The sequence below is a fragment of the Eumetopias jubatus genome, unplaced genomic scaffold (assembly GCF_037043125.1).
Source record: "Eumetopias jubatus isolate StellerSeaLion01/CBP00866 unplaced genomic scaffold, mEumJub1_p1.0 scaffold_4, whole genome shotgun sequence".
Classification (NCBI taxonomy): Eukaryota; Metazoa; Chordata; class Mammalia; order Carnivora; family Otariidae; genus Eumetopias; species Eumetopias jubatus.
The window spans coordinates 67,068,641-67,086,885 of NW_028274810.1; the positions used below are offsets into that span (position 1 = coordinate 67,068,641).

General features: G+C 39.0%; 1 protein-coding gene across 3 annotated transcripts in view; it reads left to right on the forward strand.

Annotated features, from left to right (window-relative positions):
* The window catches only part of FAF1 (Fas associated factor 1), a 489,058-nt gene that overhangs the window by 457,366 nt on the left and 13,447 nt on the right, over positions 1-18,245 (forward strand). For 2 of the 3 annotated variants that reach the window (XM_028106760.2, XM_028106762.2), the window contains exon 19: positions 15,194-15,305. The exons of the other annotated variant lie outside the window; for it this stretch is intronic. In XM_028106760.2, the coding sequence (XP_027962561.1) occupies positions 15,194-15,292 (99 nt within the window). In that variant the 3' untranslated portion in view covers positions 15,293-15,305. The remainder of the gene's footprint in view (positions 1-15,193; positions 15,306-18,245) is intronic. 3 annotated transcript variants of the gene reach the window in all.

An 18,245-nucleotide genomic window follows, 5' to 3' on the forward strand; every position in this document is an offset into this window, starting at 1 on the left:
CCAAATGTTCTAAACCAGACAAAATAATGTGTCATTGGAATCATTGATATATTTGAAAGGAATCTCAGAGATACTGAGGCCAATGCTGTCATTTTACAGATGGAAGAATCAAAGCATGATAAAATGATACACTTTACTTATGTCACATGATAAATAGCAGAACCAACATTAAAACCCAAGTTTTGTTATGGCCATTGCTTTTTAAGATCACTGGCTCCTTTTAAAACTGCTAATAGATTACAGAGCTCCACTTTAAAATTAGAGCAATAGGACAATAAAACTAGGAGATCAACATTAGAGACCACGTAATAAATGCAATAAATTGCAGCTCCAAGCACCAATTTTTTTAAATATTCTGTATTTCAATTACTTTCATATGTTAATGCCTCTAATATTACAGTGGATTGATTTTAAATTTATATTAGACTGATAAAGAAAGAAAAGAATCAGAAGGAAAAACTTTAATGCCATTGAACTACCTGTATCTTAAAAGCTTTGTTTTCAAGATGAAGCATCTAATCAGTGCAATACATGTTAAAGTTACCACTGTTGAGCTTGCTCCATTCCCTCCAGGTATTTTAATATCACCACATCTAATTATTTGAGGTTTTCCAATATCCCTAAATGATCAAGATTTAGAGAACAAGAACAATGATTGTGGATGGAACACAACTAATATCTAGTTGGTCACAGTATCAGTCTACCTCTAAACTTCTCTCAAATTTGTTCTTTTCCTCTCCTTTCCCACTGTCCCCACTGCTCAAATCTTCATAGCTGGATTAAACCTATCGTTTCCTTCCCCTTGACTTCAGTCTTGTCTACCCCACCTCCCACCCATCCTCCCTACTGATTCCTGAGTTATTTTTCTGAAACATGGATTTGATGATATCTTATCTCCTTCCTGCTTAAAAGCCATCAGTGGTTCTAAAGGCCAACAGTCCAAACTCTTTTACCAAAGCATACACAATCTCATACCATCTCCTCTTCCTGCTCAGTTCTTCTCCCTCCCTCCCATTACTTCCCCACCACATCCATCTCGCCATTAAGCCACAAAAACCTGCTTGACTGAAAGAAACCAAGAGATCATACTCAGGTGCAAAATGCATTCACAGAGTTATCGCAGTCCTTTTCTTATCAGCTTGGGGAGGTAGCAAGGCAGGCAGTATTAGTGTGAGTCAACAGATGGAGAAAATGAAGGCCTGGGGTGACATGGCTTGCTTGAGAGCATACATGCAGTTGATGACCATGGAGGACTAGAGCCCAAGTCTCTTAGTTGCTTTATTTTCAAAAGTGATGTTACAGGGAAAGATGTTCCTGGAGTATTTTGACCACAGGACACTTGTGTTTATAGGTTGAAGTCATCTGGTAAACTGTTTACATAATATTTACAACAAAAGAAACTGGGTAACAAAAGATTTAAAAGAATAATATAGCTACTTCTTAAATAGGTCTTATAGGAAACTCTAATCTGGTATAATAGCCCTCTAATTAAAGGGGAAAAAATACTCCTTCTAGCAAGGGTGATTTATATTTCTTCAGGTTATTTGTTTTGTTTAAGAAATGCATAATTTTCTAAATTATAAGTTCTAGTAATGAAATGAAGCATCCTATGCTTTAACAATCCCTTACACACTAAATCAATCTGAAAAGTTTTTAAGTGTCTCTTAAATGATTGAGGAGATGGAATAGAGGAAAGGCAGTGATATAGAGGAAGGAACTTTGGACTGGGAATCAAAAAGGGTAGCTGGGCAACCTTGAACAAGGCACACCCCCTCTCTAAATCTCAGTTTTCTTCTCTATAAATTGGAAGCAATAAATTCTGTATCTCCCAGGACCATAGCATGGCTCAAATAAGGCAATGTATATAAAAGTGTTTTGTAAACTGTGAGATACTGTCTAAATAAGAAAAATGATGATGATCATGATGACTATCCAATAACCAAACGTTCAGAATAAAAATTTTTTAATAATAGTATTTATTGAGGGTTTACTATACTAGGCACTATTCTCAGTGCCCTATATGCATTATCTCATTTAATCCTGAAAACACAGGGAAAGGGAAGGAAAAATAAAACAAGATGAAAATAGAGTGAGGCAAACTATAAGAGAGTCTTAACTCTAGGAAACAAACTGAGGGTTGCTGGAGGGGAGGTGGGTGGGGGAATGGAGTAACTGGGTGATAGGCATTAAGGAGGGCACTTGATGGAATGAGCACTGGGTGTTATATGCAACTGATAAATCACTAAGTTCTACCCCTTTAACTAATAGTATAGTATATATTAACTAAATTGAATTTAAATAAAAGAAAACAAACAAAAACTATTCTGAAGCTAAATATCCTGTCCTCACTGAGATGGGCACAAAAGAGGAAGTAACTTGCCCAATGTCACAGTAAATATCAGAACCAGATACAAACGTAAGTTTGTGACTCTGGGTCTGTGCTCCTAATCCCTATGCCATCATGTCTCCTGATTTATTCCAAGGAAGGAATAAATTAGTGAGGTAGTTTATCATCTAGAAAAATACTTTAAATTTGTAAATGAAGCTGTTTTATACATCTGCAAAGATTTCATCTTCTCTGATTTCTTCATATTGTCTTTGTAATTCCTTTTATAGAGTCACAGCCAGATATAGGTAAATTATACACTTAGTTGTATTTCACACTCTGTTTACCAACAAACTTTTTTTTATTATGTTAATCACCATACAGTACATTATTAGTTTTTGATGTAGTGTTGCATGATTCATTGTTTGCGTATAACACCCAGTGCTCCATTCAGTACATGCCCTCTTTAATACCCATCACCAGGCTAACCAACAAATTTTTTATTTTTCAAGGCATGTGCTAAGTGCCAAAGTATAAGGCATGGTCCTTGCCTTTGAGAATACCCTGGCTTCTCATACAAAAATAATCCTCATAATGCAGTTCATGCAATAGGTTCTAAGAGTAGTCAGACAAAAAGGGCAATAGAACTCAAAGTTGACCAAGATCCCTGCTGACCTGGGTGATCAGGAAAGGCTTTGTCCAGAAGGTAGCAGATGAACAGAACTTTGAGATAGATTGAATTTTTGTTGGACTTATAAGGGGACAACATTCTCCAGCAGCCAGGACAGCTTGAAGAAAGAAGCTAATGTTAGAAAGCACAAGGCATGGCTAGATGATGGGTCTAGATTAGTTGAAAAATGGGACTTGTATAGTAAAATTCTAGGAATGGGAACTGTATAAAATCTAGACTACCAGGCAAGGGAGCTTGGCTTTATTTCATATAAATTTGTTGAGCAAAGTAATGACATGGTCATCATGGTTATCATCAAAGTAAGATTACCCATACATTATTTCATATTTTATAAATTCATATTGCCTGGCACATTGTAGGTACTCAAGAAATGTCAGTCCTTTGATCTTTTCCCTTACTACCCTCATTATCTAGGTGATCTCATTCAGTCTTGTGGCTTTATATGTCATATATACAGTTAAAACTCCAAAAGTGTATATCTTCAGCCCAGGCTCTCCCCTGAACTCTGGATATTTGTACACACAACTGGCTATTCAGCACCTCCACCTTATGAGTAATTGGCATTTCAAATTAAACATAGTCAAAACTAGGGGCTCCTGAGCATCTGCCTTCGGCTCAGGTCATGATCCCAGGGACCTAGGATTGAGCTCCCTCCTCAATGGGGAGCCTGCTTCTCCCTCTCCCTCTGCCACTCCCCCTGCTTGTGTGCTCACTCACTCTCTCCCCCTCTATCAAATAAATAAATAAAATCTTAAAAAAAATAAATAAACATAGTCAAAACTAAACTCTTGATTCCTACCCTCCCCTAAACCTGCTCCTCTTATAGTCTTCCTCAACTCATTAAATGACAACTTCATTCCTTTTTTTTTTCTTTCAGACCAGAAACCTTGGAGTCATCCTTGACTCGTCTTTCATTTCTCCATCCAACTCATAAGCAAATTCTGTTGGTGTTACCTTCAAAATATATCCTAAATCTACTTCTCTCTGCCTCCACAACTAACCCTAGGCCAAGCCACTATAATCTCTTGTCCAGATTATTGCAGTGGTATTAACTGGCTGCTTGGCCTCCACCCATGCAACTCCCCTACCCCTTCAGTCTCCTTTTCTAAAAAACAGAGACTTTAAAATATATATATAAAGCAAATCACTTCTCAAAACCCTGTAATGGGAGTTCCAAGCTTTTAAAAGGCCTCCCTAATGTGACTCCCTGGCATTTCTCTGACTCCACTCAATCTTTTCCAGTTCCCTTGACACCTTTGCTATTTGTGAAATACAACAAAACATTTTCTAACTTCAGGGCCTTGCATGTGCACTTTCTTCCTCTAGAAATCTGCATTGCTCATGTCCTTCCTTCAAGTCTCTGCTCAGATGTTGCCTTTTCATTGAGGCCTTTTTGACCAACCCATGTAAAATAAGTCTTCCTTCCCTCCTTTCAGTTCCCACCTTTCTAACTGACAACCCTTATGCTATCTACCATTTTTTGAGTTCCCACTGTGGACTAGGCAGTTTTACTATGCACTTCACAGGCATCATCTAATTGAATCCTTACAACCAACTTATGAAATTGGTATTATCTTTACCTTATAGTTGAAAAAATGAAAGGCACAAAGAAGCAGATTTCAAACACATGTCCAAAATCTATTATATCAGGCAAATCTTATTCCCATGTTACAGATACAGGAACTGAAGCTTGAAAGTTAAGTGTTTTGTCCAAGATCACATAGCCAGGAAGTGGAAATTAAATATGAAGGTGCTGATTCTTTCCATTATATCTCACTGGCAGCCTAGAAAGATAAATTGACATGAAGAAAGACTGAAGCCAGAAGAATAGTCAAGGGATGTTGCAGTACTCAAAATGAGATTGATAAAAATGCAGCCAAGCAGGGGAAGATTAGATAAATGCTTATACATAGTCTACTAATACCTGGAATAAGTATTTTGATAAATGGTTCCATAGTTTCTCCTATCGTGTCTGTACTTGGAGTCAGAGAGATCTTGGTTCTAATGCTGGCACTTCCATCTATTTGCTGAGTTACATTGAGTATATTATTTCTCTGCTATATTTTAGTTACTTCATCTTTCAAGTGTGGATAATGTCATGTGTCCTCACTAATATATTGTGATGATAAGATTAAAAGTGATAATGAAGACACTTGGTAAACGGCAGAGGCCCATGCTGCTTGATTTGGTAATGCGGAGTTCCTTTTATCCATTTCCAGCAAGTCACTGCTTTTGCCCCATCTCTAACCTTTAAAAAATAAGTTTTGACACACATTTCTCATTCCTAATATGAGGGTGACCTGCGTTTTGTCACTTGTGTTATAACAGACTCTTCCCTGGAAGGGCGTCCACTATTTATTGCAGTCTCCCTAGTATAGGAAAAATGTGTTCTGAGTATTGGCAGTCAACAGAGAGATAGCACAGTGATAAAAAGAACCTGTTACCAGGTGGACGTTGGGCAAGGCACACAACCTCTCTAAACTTGTTCCTTTTTCTGTACAAGGCAGATAATAATAGCTATGTATGAGGTGGTTGTAGAATTAAGAGAGGTGATTTGAGGGCAAGGACACGACATATGGTTGATGCTCAGGACATGTGATGCTTTAAAATGTGTAGACCTTGGGACGCCTGGGTGGCTCATTAGGTTAAGTGTGTGCTTTTGGCTCAGGCCATGATCCCGGGGTCCTGGGATTGAGTCTCACATCGGGGTCCTTGCTCAGTGGGAAGCCAGCTTCTCCCTCTGCCTGCTGCTTCCCCTACTTGTGCTCTCTCTCTGTCCCCCTCTCTCTCCAACAAATCAATCAATAAATAAATCTTTAAAAAATAAAATAAAATATGTAGACCTTGTGCTTGAAAGAAATAACATAGCTCACCAGCTGGACATGCCCCTGGGCAAATCTCTATGTGTAGGATGAAACCACACCATCTCGCTTTCAGCATATTTTCCTTTAAGGGAGCAGATTCTCTCCTCCTTCCTCCATGTTACTCTTGCCACAAAGCAGAGTACTCTTAGTTGAGATTGCGTGGAAATAGGACTGAATACCAAAGAGGTTTGCAGTGAAATGTGTTGGTACAATTTCCTGCTTAGTTTCAAGATGAATTGGGTCTGAGCTTTCCAAAAGAGGGTGGATCTCTAATGTGAAAGTTTTATTTGAAATTTTTGTGGCTCAGGCAGTGTCATATCAGGATACACACAAGAAGTACAATCCCAGAAGGCAAACATGGTACCTGGAAACAAAATTTACAATTAATTGCTAAAGCACCACAAGCAGGACATGCATTAGGCCCAGTGCGGTACTTCCCACCCATAGATTCTCAGTCAGTCCAAACAGTTTAGTTCAGCGCTTGGTTTCAGAGGGACTGCCTAAGGCAAGCAATCTCAAATAGATTTGCTTGTCCAGGGTACCAGGTCATCTGCCTCGTGAGTGTATATAACATCTGGAGGTGTTCTTTGTGGAAGTGAAGGTGCTGGGACAACTGCCTTCTGTCTCTTAGTCACACTGTCATGTGTGATTATAGACTGAGCAGTCAGTTTGAATTCAAATTACTTGCAGAAGCTTAGAAAGTTAGCATGGGGAGTTTTCCTTCAGGAAGAGAGGAAAATTTCCAGGAACAATTTAGAAAAGCAAAGATTTTAATGCTTTCCTCCTCCCCCACCCCATGCCAGGGTTTTGTTTTTGTTTTTTTCTCCTTTGTTACAAAATCAGTATATTTCATTTAGCAATCATAATTTTACTTTTTTTTTTTTAATCATCCCCTACTCTCATCTAGACCTTTTCTCTGGAAGGATTGTATTTGCAAAAGGGACAAAAGATTTTTATAGAAAATCATTTTTACACAACTTCACCAGAAAGATACATCATATTTATGAATTGGTCAGGTCAAAATCCTGAAGTAAAAAATTTTCAAAATGAGTTTACATAACCTCCCACCCCTTTCATCCTGTTCGTTTTGCTGGTGAGCAGCCTAAAAAAGATCAATCCCTTTTTGGGAACAGCAGCATTTAATAATCAGATTGTCTTTCTGAGGTGTGTATACCAGGAGAAAGGTGAGAAAAGTAGAGTTTATTAGTCTTTTGTTACAAACTGCAACTAAGCTGGGAAGTTGAACACAAGTCAACAGCAGTGAGACATCTCTCAAAGGAAGTCGGGAGTCCAGACTGTCAGGAATGGGCAGAGGGGTCCCACTGTGCCCTATCCCAACTTGTAGCTTTTGGCAGGAATCACAAATTAGGAATGCAGTCAGTCTCTATACCTAATATAAGCCAATCAGCAGCTTGATTTTATTTTTTATTTTATTTTATTTTTTATTTATTTATTGGACAGAGAGAGACAAAGCAAGAGAAGGAACACAAGCAAGGGGAGTGGGAGAGGGAGAAGCAGGCTTCCCACCAAGGAGGGAGCCTGATGCAGGGCTCCATCCCAGGACCCTGGGATCATGACTGGAGCCGAAGGCAGACACTTAATGACTGAGCCACCCAGGTGCCCCAGCAGCTTGATTTTAGATGGTCCTACCAAAAAAACAAATCCTTTCCTAGAGGCATTTGTATGTGACTCAGATAGTACGGACAATACTCATGATGTTTTCAGAGTTTCAGGCCCCACAGAGAGGTGTCCTAAATTTACAACAGTTCCAGGGTCAAAGTCATGTTCATTGAGCTTATGCTTGCTTTCAGTTCAGCACAGCACATTCTGATGCTGAAACAGCTCACAACAGACAGTGTCAGGTTTTTGTTTAGAGTCAGGTCTAGACAATTAGCATCTGTGGATTTAGGATTCCAAAAGAAGCCAGCAACTTTTCTTCAGCAGCAGCAAAGCCACGATGCCACAGGACCAGGCAGCAGTGTTCTGAGTTCAAGTAACAAGTGAGGCTTTCCTAAGCCCTTTGGGTATTGTCCAAATTTACCTACTCAGAAATATGCACACCACACAGGGAAATCATCAGCCTCTAAAGATCAGAGATCTGATTTTATAGGAGCTCATTAGCAAACCAAAAACTGTTTTTAAAACTCCCAAGGCGTGTCTCTATCTGGAGATTGCATCTATTTCCCATGTTATCTCCCTTTTTCTAGAGACTTCAGTAAGCAAAAATCATTAGTTCTGGAGACATATTCTATTTCCAGTACTCAGTTTAAATTTTAACCCACTCACCAGTGGCAGAATCAAGGAAGTAGTGTTCTACTAACACAATTTTTCAGCTTTCTTTAGTCAGGATGATTCCTCTAGCATTTATGAAATTAAAAGCATATAATTCTTTATATCCATTTTTACCATATATCCAGATACAATAGCCAGAAGACCATTATTTTTTTAAATCCCCCCTTTTCTCATTGCACACTTACTCAAACACCTAGCAATACTTTTAGCATTTATAGGGTTAATATTAAACCTGTTGGGGAAGATCCCTGCTGGAATGCAAGGGAAGATGGGAAGGGAGCAATACTTGGCTATTTCAGCAACAGAGGTGACAACAGCTAAGCTGAAGAAATGGCTGGAGTATTTTTCTCCCTTTTTTACCCCTCTGGTTTATCTAAAATTGTGCTCCAGCCCTGGGAACTAATTTAACTCTTTTTCCTCCCCCACTCGAAGGAGAGAACAATGCAAACTTTTAGCATTTTTTTTTTTGCCTATCCAGAGCTCACCTTTAGAAATTTTGTGATCCTTTTCTCTTGCCACCTGAGAGAACAAAAACTAAAGGCATCACAAGGCTGTACTTTGTCCCCTCACTTTAGTTAGTGCAGCCAAAAGCAATTAGGGAGCCATGAAGCCAACTCTCCTGGATTGGATCTATCATTTTAAAACTCCATAGGTAACTTTTACCTCTCACAACCCATAGCAGCTGTTTCATGCCATGTATGAATGACTTCATATCTACTCAGGTACCAAAGGTTGACTCTTCCCTATCCCTTCAAACTTTCCTTTCTCAAACAATGCTTTCACTATATTTCAATGAGTCAGGTCGGGCTTTTTAATCCCATTTCTGACACCAACTGACACCATAACCACTCCAAGGTTTAATGATTGATTCTTTAGCAGAACTCGTAGGACTGAGCATATAGTCATACTCATGGCTATGATTTATTACAGCAAAAGGATACAAAGCCAAATTAGCAAAGAGAAAAGGCATATGGGGCAAAAAGTCCAGCAGAAACCAGGCACAAGCTTCCAAATGTCCTCTCCCAGTAGAGTCACATGAGACACATTTAATTCCCCCAGCAATGATTTGAGATAACACATGTGAAATGTTGCCAAGCAAGGAAGCTTATTAGGAACTGAGTACCCAGGGTTTTTAGTTGGAGACAGATCACGTATGTACCCTCTGCAGTGACATATCCCAAAATTCCAGAATCCCAGAAGGAAAGCAGGTGTTCAGTATAAGTTACGTTGTTTGCCCAAACAGTTTAGGCATAGTGAGCCACTCTTACCAGTTTTGGGAATGATGGGAAGCCTCTCCAAACCCAAATTCCCAAATGCCAGCCAAGGGCCAACCTTGTAAGCAAGCCTTTCAAAAGAATAGCTGTCAGGTCTGCTATGTTAACCCTCTCTGCACATATAATTTTATTATTTTTTTTATAATTTTATTTTTTAAGATACATCTCAAATTCATTTCTGGGGTTTACTACTGGATATATGGGTGGAACTCTGTAAACTGGGAAACTTCTAAGCATTTGACTTTTTACTTTCATTTGTAACAGAACTTAGTCCTTTAGTGAAGGGTAAAAATAGCCTCAGAAGAATACAGTTGATCTTGAACTGTATGAGGATGAGGGGTGCCAACCCTCTATGCAGTCAGAAATCCACGTATGACTCCCTGAAAACTTATGTACTAATAGCCTACTGGTGACTGGAAGCCTTACCAATTTAACATCAACTGTCAATTAACACATATTTTATATGTTATATGTATTATATACTGTATTCTTGCAAGAAAGTAAGATAAAGTAAAGAAAATCTTATTAAGGAGAAAATACATTGACAGTACCATACCATATTTATCAAAAGAAATCTGCATATAAGTGGACCCGCTCAGTTCAAATCATGTTGTTCAGGGGTCAGCTGTACTACCAAGCACCAGCTCAAGTCACCAGTATTAACAAAATACCAGCTGTATTTTCCAAGGGGATATTCAAGAGAACCTGAGGAAAGTGCAGTCATTTGGAGATGTTCTAGAGAGCCAAATATTCAATATGAACTTGCCCCCAAATCTGCAGTGGTCCTTCAGGCTTCAGCCACTTTCCCTCACTGCAGAGGAAGAATACTTTCTTCAAACTGGCTACTTAAAATAAAGGTGGGATTGTTGGTATTTATTTCCCCTTGCTTGTTTTATAAGCAAATATAAATCAACACTGTAAAGATGATTTATTTAATACTACCTCTTCTTTTCAGTCACATTTCAGAGGCATTGTAGCCTGAAACAAGAGCATATACAGGCTATGGAGTCAAATGGACCTGGCCTTGAATTCTGGATCAGCTCCTCATTGAGCGATCTTAGGTTACTTAATCTCTTGGTAAAAATGGGAATAACTACACCTACTTCAAACGGCTATTGTGAGCATTAAATGAAAAAATGAACGTAAGATGTTTAATACATATAGCATTTGCCACAGAGCATGAATATAATGATAGTAACTGGTATGATGGTAATGGTGATTATTTCTCTCGCCACCTTATTTTTTCATTCATGTTTTGGTTTCAAGAAGACAAAGAATCTTTGTCCAATTTTAACTTTTTTGAAACCTCCAGCTTTCAAGTAGGATATCAAACCGTAATAACAATAGTTTGAGAGTGGTGTTCCACTCGAAATATCTAGAGTTTAATATCTGCCTTCTGTTTTACCAAACCAGCAGATTTCTTTCATAGCTGGAAACATTCCTGAATTAGTCTATGGCATTTTTCCTAGGGTGAGAGACAGGCTTATTTCCTCCTGGAGATTTTTACCTCATTTATGTCAGGGTCCTCTAGGGTCTGCTGTCTGTAAGCTCATTTAGGGCAGTAGCTATACTGCGTCTTATTTGCCTTTGCATCTTCAGTTTCTGACACTGGCCTTGCACAGGCCTACCACAGAGTAAGGACCCACCAAGATGTGAGTGGATATAGGATGGATAGAAGGATGTAGGGATGGCACACTATGGTGGGTGTGATGATGATTATGACACGGTCTGGTCTACAAGGCCAAGTCTGGTGGGAGACATAAGGCAGGAAATCACCCTAGCAGGCACGGGATGACACATCCTGCCAAGTGAGGCACAACATGAAGAAGAATACACTGTTTTGGCCGAACAAAAAGGTATGTGTCAGTGGTACAGATTGTGGTAAGCAGTATACCTGAGGTTAAAAAATTACTGTATTCTTATTTCATTCTGTAGGCTATCGGGAGCTATTGGTTTTAGAACTGAAGAAGTACAGTCAGTTTTCATTTTTCATAGTAGTTATGTTGTATAAAGTTGCTGCAAACACTGAGTTAGCAAATACTTAATATTGCTCCTAAGAGAAGTACAGAGTTAAGTTCCTATGAGCCTCTGGTTACAAGTTTTCATCAACCAATCAATACATAATTTTGTTTTATGTGTGTTTCTGTTTTTGAAGATACTTTATTTAATGTATAATGTTTCATTAACATTGAGCTCATGGTCAGCAATACTATAACTCATGCCTGAATGAAGTTTATCTAGCACACACATTTTCTCCATAAGGCATTTCACAGCCTTCTTAAACTTGGGAACACCACACAGCACTTCAGGAGTATGCCTCGGGGCCATTTCAAACAGCAAAATTACCCAAAAACAAAAATGCAAAAAGCATGACACTAAATCTACCAGAAGAAGGACATTTGTTTATACTGTGAGAGCTAAAATAATAAAGCAGAGTATTGCCTGGTTCAACCGCATTTGGGAACATGGGTATCAGGCAACTCAATTTTTCACCACTCTGCACATGTTCTCACATGACCGTGAAAGTACTGAAAGTATGGATTTTGGAGTTACAAATGAAGGTAAACGAGTAGATGAACTTGTAAATATTAGAATCTGGAGTCATGAAGACCAATATGGTCTTACTATAATATGAGCTGTGTAGCCTTTTAGAAATGCTTGCATAGCATTTTGCCATTTTCAAAAATACTTCTCCCTGTAACTTATAAGTTAGTTTACATTTATTAATTTAATGAACATTTAATACATACCTAGTTTTACCAGGTACTTGCTAGGCACTAAAGATACAAAATGTGACCAAAAGCCCTTACAGATGAACAAACAAATAAAGATATTCAAAGGTCAAAAGTGTTGTGATAGTCCATGCTGGCTATAATGGGAACCCAAGGAATAGTAGAGGCTTTAATTCTATTTGGAGATCAGTAAAGCTTCACAGAAGAAACAGGATTTGGACAAAGTATTTTTAAAAAGGAATAGCAACTGAATTTAAGTAAAGAAAAGAATAGCAATAAAAAGGAGGGAACTCTGATATATGAAACAACTTGGATGGGTCTCGAAGGCATGCTGAGTGGAAAAAGGCAATCTCAAAAGGTTGCACATACTGGATGAATTCCATTTATATAACATTCTTGCATTGACAGAAATATAAGGATGGAAAATAAGTTAGTGGTTGCCAGGGAATAAGGATAGATGGTGTGGTTGTAGGGGATGGGTGTGACTATAAATTTCATAGCTTTATTCTGTATCTTAATTGTAGTGGTGGTTACACAAATCTGCACATGAGATAAAATTGCATATAACCATTCACATACACACACTCAAATGAATAGACGTAAGAACTGATAAAATGTGAAGGAGGCCTATAGTGTAATGAATAGTATGATACCAGTGTCAGTTTCCTGGTTTTTTATTATACTATAGTTAAATAAGATGGTACTATTGAGTGAAGCTGGGTGAAGGATACAAGGGACTCTACTATTTTTGAACATTCTAGTTTATAGGTTTTTCAAAATAAAAAGTTAAAAAAAAATAAATGGACATTTGCCAAGCAGAAGTATGAACAAAAACCATAGGAATATAAGCCAGCATATGTTGGGGAATTGCAGTTTTCTGTGATGGAATTTAGGATATGAAGTTAGACACAGAAGGAATTGAAATAGGAGATGAAAAAATACTGAAGAGTCTTCTATGTATTAATCTAGCAAATATTATTCGAGCACCTCTTATGCATAAGAAATTGGGGATATGGTAGTGAATAGGCTAGACAGAGGTCTTGCCCTCACAAAGTAAGTCTAGTGGAAATTTGAACTAGTTAAGATAGGTGTTAACCCTTGTAATAAAGACGAGAAATTTAGGCTTATAGCTGCCAAGTGGCTAACACAAATTGACATAGCTAATAAGTTGCAGAGGAATGGCTCCACTTAGGTCTTTTGATTTCATATTTTTGCCTTTTCCTTATCGTCTAAAATTCGTGGATTATTTTCATCAAGAAGGATTAGAGTAAGGAGAGCCTGGAAAAAGGAGACCAGATAGGACTATTACAGTAGACAAGACAATAGGCTGTGGAAATCCGAACTAAGATGGCATCAGTAGGAATGAAGAAAAGGCAGCAGAATCAGGAAAAAGGGAGAATCAGTGAGATTTGGTGATTGTCAAACTGTGTCCGGTGGGGGGTGGGGGTGGAGAAGGAGGTAATTTAGACGTTCCCAGCCTGAATGACGAGATGGTATTTACCATGTACAGAAATCAAGGAAGACAGATAAGGAAGCATTTCACTTGAGACAGATTTGTTGAGTCTAGGGTACCAGGAGAAAGTCTAGGTAGTGCTTTCTAACAGAGGATAGAGATTTAAACCCTGAGACTAGCTCAACACCAGAAAATGCCCCTGGCAGTGACTGGAGTGCATTTGAAGGACATAGTGACAGACAGTATAGGGTAGTGGTTAAGAGACTGGATTCTGGAATCCCAGACTGAATCTCAACTCTGCCATTTCCTAACTCCTTGATCTTGGGCAAATTACTTAACCTCTGTATAGCTCAGTTTCCTCACATATGAGATAAGGATGATAGCACCTACTTCATAGCGCTGTTGTAAAAATGAAATGAACTGATACTTATAAAGCACCAGCATGTAGTAAATGCTCAGTATATCTAAGCTGTTATGATGAAGTTGATGGCAGGAAGAAGAGGAAAGGTTTTTATAAGAAAACGCATCATTTATGTTCCTGACCAGATTGAAGAAATACACAAAGGAGTTTTAAAAATATGTTTGAGGGAATTAAGCCATTTCATGGAAGCTGAATAGAATTCAGAGCCTTCACAAAATCTGCTTTTGCCCTTTCTACTCTACAAAGGACTTGGAGTGGTAGGGAGTGATGACAATGAATAAAAAACATTTATTTTTGTGCCATTTTGTGTATAATCAAGTATATTAGTTCTCTGAAAGATAGATATTATTCCCACTTTACAGGTAAGGACATGGAAGCTTAGGGAGCTTAAATTTTTCAGGCTTGCACAATAAATGTCAATACCAGTATTTAATTCCCAAAACTCAGGTCCTTTCCCCATACCATGCAAACATAAAATGGCGTGACTGTTACTGATTACATACAGGTATGTTGATGTATTTAAACCTTTACAAAATTACTTACTTTGCCCCAGAAGTAATTTTATAAGGGGTTTATAAAGCACTATACCATTCAAAATAGCTATATCAGAAATCAAATAAACTTTTGAAGGCTTTACATACAATCCAGTCTGACTCCGTCGGGCCATAAATAAAAATCATTAGTTCTGTGCTCAGTATTCCAGGTGCTTCTGCAGACATGCTTTACTCACTTAAAGTCTGTATAATAAACCCATTGTAAATACAAACAACTGCAAACGTGTATATGTGCAGATTAACCTTTTCTAGACACTCCTTGTAATTTTCAAAGCCAGGGCTGGAGTTCCAGAGTGCATTAGCACTTGCATCAACATGCCAAATCCTCCCCTGGGCCTCACTGCAGCCCCAGCCCCAGCCCGCTGCACCCTGACCACACCCCGATCTTTACCTAGCAGCAGGACCTCAAAGCTACAGGTTTAATGTCTGTGGCTGAATCCCAAAGCTGAAGATCCCTTTGACACTTCCAAATTTATTTCACTTTCCTTCCTCTAGTTGGCTTTAACGTAAGAGCTCTGTTGTAAACAGGCTTTCCTCTTGCATGTATTTTAGACTGTGTGAACTAGAAAAGACCCCTATTTTATAGATGAAACAACCAAGATACAGAGAAGAAAAGAAACTTGATCGAGGCCTAGGAAAACCAAAAGATACCAAAAGCAGAAATGCTTGGCCCAAGTTTACATAGTCACAAAATGAAGGTAAGATATATGTTTTTTAAACAAACAAACAAAAAAAAAAAATTATGCACATCAAATTATTTGGGCTTGTGTCTAATTTATTTGAGTATTCCCTAGTACTGTGCTTGGCACATAGTGGGCAACTAATACTGAATTATTATGTGTATAAGTCAGAAAAATTGTTAATTCGATTGTAGGAAACAGTTGTGCATATTAGAATGAGTCAAGGAAGGAGGAGAAATAAGGAGCTAATTGGCACCCTGGGACTGAGGTGCTTACCTCCCCCGTGCCCCCCGCTGAACCTCTTCCCTCTCATAGCCCTTTACTGGTTTGAATTGCAGTGGGCTGATTTCTTGTCTGCATCCTGTCCCAGGTTCTCCATTGCTTGGGGACAGAGATAGTGCCTGTTCACTGTTGTGTCCCAGTGCCTAGCGCAGATTCCAACATTGTAGTAAACACTCAGGAGATATTTGTTTAGTAAATAAATGAAAAGAAATGAAGTATTCCTACTCATTCATGCATCCACTGTTTTTATTTGGTTTTTGCTTTTGTATTTTCCATCTCACCAGACAGAAGCTCATGGTATCCTCGTGGCTTGAGCAGAGGCAAGAGAAGGACTACAGTATAGTGACATTCACCCTCACTTATTCCTGGTTTCCCTCTGTGTCTCTCCCCCTACCTCCACGTTTCTCCCTGCCCCCTCCCCCTGCGCAGTCATGGAAGAGAACTCCAAAGTCTTTGGGGGGAACCATGGTATCTCTGGAATTTAAGCTCTAGAAGTCACCCATCTGGTTAAAATTTTCAGGTGTTTTTGTTAACAGCCAGTTGCTAGCCTCTCATTTTGACATCTCCAGCAGGACATTCTCAGAAGAGTGTGATAGACTAGGAAGGGAACTAACCTGGGAGCCAGGCATCCGGGGCCGAATCTCAGTTCTTTCAGCCATTTGTTGTGTGATTTCAAGCAAGGTACATACTTCTCTGGGTCTTATTTTCTTCATCTGAAATATGAAGAGATTAAAATAAGTGCTTTCTTAATCTTCTTTCAGCTCTGACACTATGTGACTCTATGATTAAATGACCTGCATATAGATAATACCTGCCCTGTTGACAGCACTATTCTGAAAACTAGAGCAAAACCATTGGCTTTCTGGTCGTACTGGCTTTATTTAAGATTGTCTTCTCTCCTTTTATATGAGAATCTCTCTGTCCCAGGCAGTTTATGGGGACTTAAGCTTTTATTTACTGTAGCTGGAGGCTCCTATAAGCTGGGGCTTTGACAATATTTCACATTTATTTATCTGAGCCAGAGCTTAGGATCAGGTGGCAGCTGAGTCACTTAAGGTTATTCAGATGCATTGAAAATGTTCCTTAATAATTCAGAACCAGTTTTCTCTGTTTAGAGTATTAAGATTTTTTAAATCCTTCTAATTAGCCAATTCCAACAGCAGTTTAAATAGGGAAAAATCTGTCCCTTCTGAAAGGACAACTGATGCAAACTTACTGTCAGTCTCTCTGTCTGTGCAGCAGGACTGACTGAGGCAAGGGCCAGAGTCCAGAGCCAGGGGACCACTAGGGTGACCTGTTAATGGTATTACTGACAAGCTCTGCCTGCTGTTGCAATGAGACTAGGGCGAAGGGGCCTGGGAGTACGGCTCTTCTTGACTCCCTTTCTTTGGATTGGTGGACACTCCTGGGAGGAGTGGGGAACCCCCATTCAGTCATTCAGTAGGTCAGTCTTTCAACAAACATTTGTTGAATTCACACTGTTTACAGCAATACACACTAGGCTCTGAGGACAGATAGCCAGTGAAACCTCATTTTGTGCCCTCAGAATTTAACCTAACTGGAGAGACAGACTCATAGACAAACCTGAGAAGCACAACAGACAAATAACTCGGCGTGAGACTGTAGCTGATCCTTTGAGCTAGATCCTCCAGAAATGGGTAGCCTTGCCTGGTCAAGTACAAGTACAGTACAGCAGTGCTGGTTTAGCAAAGGAAAAGGTCAACTTGCCAGTGTCTACATTTCAGTTCAGACACTGATCTTAAGTCTGTCAACAGACGTTGGCAACCACCCTAGAGGTATTAGTGCATCAGATGTGGACTGACCACATGCAGGGCATGTGTAGAATAGGCACTTGAGGGAGAGACCACAATAAACATATATGGCCTCTGTGTTCCAGGAGCCCATGGCCCAGTGAATGGGAGAAGATGCCACTTACGATTAACTCTGTTACAAGGAACCAAAGAATGGGATTAATTTAGGCTCTGTCACTTAGGCCTGGTTTTGTAGATGAAGTAGCATTTGAGATGAGCCTTGAAGGATATAGAAGTTTCAACAGATGGAACTGGGGAGGAGGGACAGTCCAGTAGAGGAAACAACATAAGCAACGGTTCAGAGAGAAGTATCAGACATATTTGGGGAATAACAAACTGCTCTAATTGGCTAGAGCATAAGGTCTGTGAGGGGATAGTATTTAGAGAAAGAGTGTTGGGGCTAAGCCACCACCACCCTTTCAAAACATTTAGCCCCAGATATCACTTATTTGATGTATTTTTTCAAAAGAAAATAGAACATCTATTTTGCCGCCTAACTTTACAAATGTTGTTAATAGAGGCTTGCTCTGTATTTTTCAATGTTCCATGATGTACATCTCTGGTTTGATTATTTATTCAACAAGCATTTATTGAAAGCATATAATGCACTAGGTTCTTTTCTGGAAGCTGGAAATAGAGGAAACACACAGTTCCTTTAAGTTTCTCAGTCTTATCCAGGAGACATTCGTGTAAAGCGCAGTGGAAGACAAGCTGTGTAGATGCTCCTAGCAGGTATCTAAGGGTACATCGGATACAACATCCTTATTTATTTGTTTGTTTGTTTGTTTTTAATTACAACATCCTTATTTAACAGAAGGAAACTCAGAGGAGGAAAAGTGACTTGCCCAAGATCACACAGATAGTT